Source organism: Xenopus laevis, chromosome 2S (genome assembly GCF_017654675.1).
Source record: "Xenopus laevis strain J_2021 chromosome 2S, Xenopus_laevis_v10.1, whole genome shotgun sequence".
In the NCBI taxonomy this organism is placed as follows: domain Eukaryota; kingdom Metazoa; phylum Chordata; class Amphibia; order Anura; family Pipidae; genus Xenopus; species Xenopus laevis.
Genome location: NC_054374.1, coordinates 82,716,093 through 82,724,365, shown reverse-complemented (window position 1 = coordinate 82,724,365; position 8,273 = coordinate 82,716,093). Strand labels below are relative to the sequence as shown.

The 8,273-nt window shown below is 36.7% G+C and overlaps 1 protein-coding gene across 2 annotated transcripts in view; it reads left to right on the top strand.

Moving 5' to 3' along the window:
• The first annotated feature begins 1,294 nt into the window (after positions 1 to 1,294).
• Positions 1,295 to 8,273, top strand: part of cap1.S (cyclase associated actin cytoskeleton regulatory protein 1 S homeolog) — a 16,593-nt gene continuing 9,614 nt past the window's right edge. The window contains exons 1-6 of one of the 2 annotated variants that reach the window (XM_018241745.2): positions 1,295 to 1,587; positions 4,744 to 4,842; positions 4,950 to 5,050; positions 6,433 to 6,510; positions 7,488 to 7,631; positions 8,076 to 8,161. In XM_018241745.2, coding sequence (XP_018097234.1) covers positions 4,746 to 4,842; positions 4,950 to 5,050; positions 6,433 to 6,510; positions 7,488 to 7,631; positions 8,076 to 8,161 — 506 coding nt within the window. In that variant the 5' untranslated portion in view covers positions 1,295 to 1,587; positions 4,744 to 4,745. 2 annotated transcript variants of the gene reach the window in all.

The following is an 8,273-nucleotide window of genomic DNA, read 5'->3' as shown; positions in this document are numbered from 1 at the left end:
TGTTTGGCAGTGCACCTGGTTTTTATGCAACCAAAACTTGCCTCCAAACCAGGAATTCAAAAATAAGCATCTGCTTTGCAGCAACTGTGAGCAACATCCAAGGAGTTTGTGAACAACATGTTGCTCGTGAGCCACTGGTTGTGGATAAATGATTTTGGGGATAGGAATTTGCTGACAGAGACTGTGTTGCTTCATTCATTTCCATAGTGTATGTGGTAGTTCATCAATTCACAGCAGCTCTTTTATCATTTGCCAGAATCCCCATATTGTAAATTTAAGCTTGCTTTTTGGTGAAGATCAAGGAATGTTGGGCTTTCCCCCCTCCGCCCAGAAAATGGTTGGCTAGAAGCAGACAGGAAAGCAAATAATTCATGCCTATATAAACAAAATAATCATCTCCAAATTTACTTAAAATATGCCCATTTATAGCTAGGAAAGTCATCTTTTCCGGAAACAAAAACTACCATCTTCTTTTATTTTTCTTTCTTCTCTAGTAAAGGGGTTGTTCCCCTTTAAACTAACTTTTAGTATAAAGTAGAGAGTGATATTATGAAACAATTTGCAGTTAGTTTTAATTTTGTATTTTTGTTTGTGGGGTTTGGGTTATTTAGCTTTTAATTCAGCGGCTCTCAGTCTGGTTGCTAGGGTCCAAATTACCCTAGCAACCACCTGATTTGAATAAGTAGCTAGTATATGAATAGAAGAAGGCCTGGATAAAAAGATGAGTAATACAAAAGGAGCTATAACAAAAAATGTGTAGCCATACAAAGCATTTGTTTTTCAACTGGGGTCTGTGACCCCCATTTGAACGGCGACCCCTATTTGAAAGCTGGAAAGAGTTAGCAGAAGGCAAATATTTTGAAAACTAGAAAAAAATGAAGGCTAATTGAAAAGTTGCTCAGAATTAGCCATTCTATAACATACTTAACGTGAAGCATCCATTTCTATCATGCTTCATTTTTACAGTCTAGGAGACCACCCTGTTTTCACTAAAGAAATAATATGAAGGTGTTGCCTGCAATATTGATTACGTTCTTGTTAGTAATTGTATACTCATTACGATATAGCTATTTTTCTGAATCTCACTTCTAGCTTCCGCCCTGTTTGATACGTTGTCAATCACCGCTAAAGTCCAAGCACCTCCCCACATCATGCTCATTCTGTGTTGTGACCATCTTTGGTAACAGATTGAAGAAACAGACACACACACGTTCGTACCACATGACCGGAACAATAAAAGCGTTGTGTGATAACGAAGGGCAATTCTAAAGTCATTTTTGAAAACGATAGCAGCTTGTGTCACATGAAATAGCAGCCCTCACATGAAATAACCCTCTCAGTCGCAGGGAAGACCAACAATTTTATCGTGTATGCTTTTATCGCACACCAGTTATAGCAGCCGTACCATATTGCCAGGACTAAACGTGGACCCAAGGAAAAGACTGTATTACATTTACAGCCAATCGCACCCCAGGCTCCCTCCAAAGCCACGCCTCGTTATTATCACGCGGAAGTAGCTTGGAAGAAGGCACACTGGGAAGTGGCTGCCGGAAGTGGGGCAGTGCGAAAGCCTGAGAATCGGTGGAGGTGAGTAGGGCGGGGCAGGGAGAACCCGGTACCTTATGCAGAGTAGACTACAGGGTGTTGCGGTCACATTGTGTGTGTAAAACCTGTGTGGTAAGTTCTGACTAGATTACATGTATCTGTTATGTGAATTTATATAGTTCATATGTCGTTTAATTGTATGAGTATCTCCCAACATCTAAAAGACTTTAACTCCACAAAGAGTAGACATTCCTTTTACAGTGAACCTCACTTCAGGCTCTTTCACCTACTCAGATGGCTAGGAAATGTGGCTCAATTGGCTTAACTAGAAGTTAACTAGAATGTTATACATTCTCACAGATGTTGTACAGATGCTTTAGTGTAGGGCTTTCACATAACACAATGAGCTGGCCACGTTAAAAAAAAAAAAAAAAAAAAAAAAATATATATATATATATATATATATAAAATACACAAAAGCCATAAATATCCTTTAAATTATATCCTTATAAACAGTGAGTTCTGATGTCATCAGTTATAAACGGTGAGTTCTGATGTCATTTCTGTCACATGACTCACTGAAACTTGTGTATTATAATAAATAAAGTACCCCCAGTTGTAAAATATAAGGATATTAGAAGTTACCTCGGAGTTCCATGACCTGTATAAAAACACTCAAACTCCTCGGTAACTTATATTATCCTTATATTTTCCAAGAGGGGGTACTTTAGTCTCTCTCTCTCTCTCTCTCTCTCTATATATATATATAATGTAGCATTGTTAATTCTTTACAGTCATCACCTTCAAGGAGGCCTGTTCTGAGGGTTTTGGCCAAAGTTTGTGCTCATGTGCAACTGCAGGACATGGTGCATTAAACATCATTATTGTTCAGGGTCTGTTTATTGTTTTATTCTTCAGGGGGTTTTCTCAAGTTAAATATATCTTTCAAAATCTCTGTGCCATTTTATCTGCCATATATACAGCACTCATTGACTACTTGGGAATGTTTTCTCAGTTTTCAGCAGTAATGTATACAGGGCTTTCAAAATGAGGAAATACAGTCGTTTTGTAAAAAGTTTCTTCCTTGCTAAATCAAGCTGCATTAACAATTTTCATTAGCATCATCTCTGTTAAAATCTTAATTACTGCCACTACAATATGTCTTCGATAAAAACAAAGGCATTGTGGGTGTCAGTGACTTTGTTTAGGGCAATGACACAGTAGCATCTATTTGTCATAGCTACAATAGGGATAATTGTATCTGGTAAGACTTTACGGTGCAGATTTATCAAGGGTTGAATTGAAAATTCTAATTTCGAGCTATTTTTGTGTACTTAGACTATCGAATAGGCCAAATTCGATTCGAATTTGAAAAAAATTCAATTATTCGAATATCAAAATTTATCATGTACTGTCTCTTTAAGACTTCGACCATTCACCATCTAAAACCTGCCAAATTGCTGTTTTGGCCAACCTATTTGGTGGACTTTGAAACATCTAAGTTTTTTGGGGCAAATCCTTCAATTCAAATTGGTTTCAAATTTGAATTTCAAAGTTATGGGATTTCAAAAAAATTCCCATTACTTTGGAATTCGACCCTTGATAAATCTGCCCCTACGTGTGTTTAGCAGAGGCAATTCTCAGTCTTACCTATGACAGGGTATTTTTGACATTTTGTAGCCACAACAAGTAGCTGCTACTAGTACCTCTGTGTGTCATTGCCCATAGGATCCACCCAGGTGTAATATCTTTGGAATAGAGGTTTATAAACTGTTATCAGATGAAAAAAAAAAAAGTTTACATTTTTTTCCCTTGAATGAGCATGGTTGTTTCTTTGTGTTATCACTTTGCCATGTTACTAATGCTAACATTGTTTTGTTCATTGTTATCAGCTTTGATAATAGCAATAGGGCTTGCTGTAATCATTACTGTACCTTGTGAGTCATCCCTCTACCTGAATCAAGATGGTGGTTGACTTATACTGATAACATACTTCCCAAATGGGTTTGCTACTGAAATGTCCCGACTCACTCTTAACCTCTTACATGGCATCTCCTTTGAAGGTCTGTAAATAGCGTATAACATCTAGTCTGTTGCATGGTACTAAATGAGAGCCATGGTAACCTTGTACTCTAAGGGTCAGGGTACACAGGCAGTTTCGGTGAGAGTAGTCGCCTGGCGACAAATCTCCTCTTCTTTGGGGCGACTTATCTCCCCGAACTGCCTCCCCTGCATTCCCACCGGCTAAAATGCGGTGCACTCGGCGCAATTCATTTTCCGAAGTTGCCTCATGAGAAAACTTCGGGCGACTTTGGAAAATGAGAAAGCAGTGGTCCACACATTTTCTTTGCCCCTGAAGAGCAAGAGGAAGCCAGCAGATAGTAATGTTGCTTGAGGAACCTGTTTTAATTAACTTGGTTGGTGACTGTTGAATGTGGAACAGTAACACTGCAACATGAATTCAATTAGCTTCTAGTTGTCCTTTAAATTGCTTGTATGAGCAAAATATTTGGCTACAGAAATAAACAATTGATAAAAACATGTTTAACTGTTAAAGGGCTAATTGTTATTGTGGGAAAATATGTTTTCGTGTTTACAAGTGTAATGACAAGATACCAATTGTCTTATTGCATATAATTGTCTTATTAGATATAATAATGAGTGCTTGTCTTATTGACTGTAAAATATGATAATTAATTCTTCGTTTTCCAGCAAGTAGGTAGTCTGATAATGAATTTGCATTTGTTGCTTTCACTTCTGCTCACATGACTGGTTTTCATAGTTCTGAAAATGGCAGGAATTGCAATACCAACATAAATTGCCCTCAAGGTTTAAAAATCAGTTCTTCTTCCTATCTGAAGAGACGTTTATAAACCTGTGTTAATGTTGAAGCTTGCTTTCTTGTTGATTTCTATGCCACTGTTTATTTTTGCATTATTGTTTCTTATGATTTCAGATGACTGCAATTTTTTTTATAGTATTACCACATGAATCTGTTTGCACATAGACTTCCTTTTCCACCCATACAGAAACTTGTGAAGCAAGAATTTCAGTGATATATAGTTCATGTTTTTGCAGTTTTTAACTCTTAAGCCAGTGTCATGAGTATAGTCTTTGTTTTCTTGCATTTTCATAGCTGGCATCACTTTTTCAAAAAAAAAAAACAATTTTTTTTTTTATTAATGTTTGTTCTCCCAGCCATGGCAGATATTCACGGTTTAGTTGATCGCCTGGAGAAGGCTGTTTCAAAATTGGAGAGTCTCGCTGCAGGATCTGGTGGGGATGCGTCTTCTGCAGGTTCGTGAAGTACTCTAGTTCAATTGTATGTTTCCAGCTACTTTCTATTTTAAGGATATATCATATTAAATGTATTCTAACTTTTGCATGTGACCTTATCCTTACAGATACAGCTGTATATGTTCAGGCATATGATAATCTCATTAATGGACCAGTGGCAGAATTCATGAAGAAGAGCAAAGAGATTGGTGGGGATGTTGAGAAGCAGGTTAGTAGGACATAATGTTACAGATAGGGAATTCATTTTCCAATAGCAAGGAATATTGCAGTGGGCTGTAAGTAAACATGTCTTGTAGGACTGCAATTTCCATTTAAGATTGCAAAAGGACTTCTTGGGTGGATTTGTAGTAGAATAAATTACTTTAATACTCAAAATTGCAGTTTGTAGTTCATCTGTGCTACTAAACCAGCGGTTCTGGATGCATAGTTAGCCACAGGGTCTTAAAGGAGTGATTGGCACAATGCAAGTTAATACCTTCTGTTTTTAGAAGGCTTTATGCTGCATGTCTTGCAAGAGAATGGCTTTTTGGCTCCTTTTAGCCCATCTCACTCTAACCAGGTTAGGTTCTCTGCTTCGCTAGAAGACTGGGGTGATTGTTATGTGATTAAACATACTCATTTGGAAGATGTGGTATTAGCTTTGTATTATATGGCTCTATACAGTAATTTTTTGGGATTTATAGGTGGTGAGGGGTGTTAAGATGTAGCAACATTTTAGTGTGAAGGGTGGATAAACAATGGGTGTCACCCCGAGGACCACCTGCGTAGCTAACAGAGAGAGACACTGCTATGTTATATAATAGCCAAAGTGCAGGAGATTTTCTGTTCTTGGAAAACAGAAAAAAGCCGTATTAAAATGTATATGTAATACGTGGTCTGTATTGCATGGAGCCCACAATGGAAATCGGTTGATAGTAATAAGCTAAGGTGGTTCTGTGTGAAGAAATATAAGTCATGTGAAAACAATGCAATAATTACAGCATTTTAAATGGTGTATTATAGGAATGAGCCCATGCAGACATGCATATACAATTACATAACATTATTATTATTATTATTATTATTATTAAGTTGTTAGCCATAGCATAGTGCCAGTATCACAATTAATCACAAGGCATGATGTAAGCATTGTATTGTGTACATCTGTGTTCCCAATAGGACCACTGTGAGAAACCACACTATTTTGAAACTTGTGCTTTGCCAAACTGGTGCTGGTGGTGGTACTTTTCTGTGAAATCATATGCACCTATAGAACAGCAACCTAACATTTTGTTCTACATGATAAAAGGCCAACAAGTTGTAATATGGACTTTTTAACCAAATAAAGTGCCAAAAATGCTGTGTCCAGGATATTATGTGTCATTTATAAGAGGTTCAATTACAAGAGCACCCCCCCTTAGTGCACACCTAAGCACTCAAAAAAAACCCAGCTAGAAGGGTTTAATGAATATGTCCCTGGTGTTAAACATAAACTTAAGAAAGCACCAAACACAGGGCTGTATCAAAAGAGGTATGGAAAATTTGGTTTGGCTGGGTTATCTTTATTATAGAAAAAAAGTAAATTCTCCCTCTCTCATCCTTGACTTACAGGCTGACATGTTTATGTCAGGCATACAACTGCAGAGAGGCATTTTGGTGATGGCCTCTCAGTATCAACAGCCAGCAGAGGTGAGTGATTATTTCCATGCGCATAACTCCTTTACAGTTCTATAAATGTCTAATGTCAGTACAGAATGTTCTGTAAATCTATGTACAGGTATGGGACCTGTTATCCAGAATGCTCGGGACCTGGGGTTTTCCGGATAACGGATCTTTCCGTAATTTGGGTCTTCATGCCTTAAGTCTACTAGAAATTCATTTAAACATTAAATAAACCCAATAGGCTGGTTTTGCTTCCAATAAGGATTATTTATATCTTAGTTGGGATCAAGTACAAGCTACTGTTTTATTATTACAGAGAAAAAGGAAATCATTTTTAAAAATTTGGATTATTTGGATAAAATGGAGTCTATGGGAGACAGCCATTCCGTAATTCGGAGCTTTCTGGATATCGGGTTTCCGTATAAGGGATCCTATACCTGTATACTATTTGCATTTGGGGATTTCTTTAACAACAATAAAAATAATTACTATTATTATTATCATCCTTTTATTTATGTAGCCCTCAAATAAGCCACAGCGCTTTTACACATATTATACATGATTCACATCATTTCTTTCCCCAGTGAAGGTAAAAATTGAAGGTCTCCATTATATACATAGACATTACATCCACTTTCATCAGACATCAATAAACTTTCCTGTATGGTTTTTTTGGCATGTGGAAGGCATTTATATTGCCTTTCTCTATCCTGATTTTTAATTATCTGGTATTTCAGGTCAGTAAAACCTTGTAAATGAAAAAACATTTACTGACTGTGGGTATTAACTGTAATTTTGTGACGGTAATGGTAGTAAACTGATCTTCGAAGTCCAATTTGTCACAAATATACAGATGGCTATTTTGTGTTTTCTCAGAATATTTCTGCTTTATATTAAAATTGTACTTTTACAGTTAAAGCCGCTACTCATTTTAAAATCTAGTTTGCGTCCTTGTAGAAAGAAGATCTGGTTAATGTGTTTCTCCATTCTCATCTCTTACATAGAAAGATCTTGTGGCTATCCTTGCTCCCCTCTCTGGAAAAATTCAAACTGTGCAGGAATTTCGAGAGAAGAATCGAGGGAGTAAATTGTTCAATCATTTGTCTTCATTAAGTGAAAGTGTCCCTGCCCTAGGTTGGGTGGCTATGGTAAGTTATAATTTCATCAAGGGCTTGTATTGTCTAATGCAGTATTTTTCAGACTTCTTGCATTCAGTCTTTGCTTTTTCCTCTCAGATCATTATAGAATTGCAAATAAATAATAGCATTTTCGAGTGCCCATTCATACTAGTTCATTCATAAAGCAGAGTGTTACTCCTCTAACAACTACTCTGTGTTCCATTAAAATGACCACTGACACAGTTTAGAAACCTATGGTCTAAAGCTTTGTTTTTAGTTTAGATTGGTGGATTGCTTGTTGGGAGCAATTGACATTTTTTAATTTTAATTGTCATGTGATGGACAGAGTGTCCTGTATACAGCATATTTTGGACCTGGTTATAATGAAATGATCTAAAGTAAAATCTGACTAGGGACATTGAGCAAATTGTGCTAAAAAGGTAAATTGTTGATACCTTCTTTTTCTCCTCCCAGGCACCTAAACCAGGGCCCTATGTGAAAGATATGATGGATGCTGCCATGTTTTACACCAACAGAGTACTAAAGGAATATAAAGATGTGTAAGTTGTCCTTAACACCTTTTGTATTAATTAAATATTGAATTTGTTTGGAAAGCGTAATATAATTTATATTCTGCATATAAAGTAACAGTGCTTTTTTTAACAGATAAAT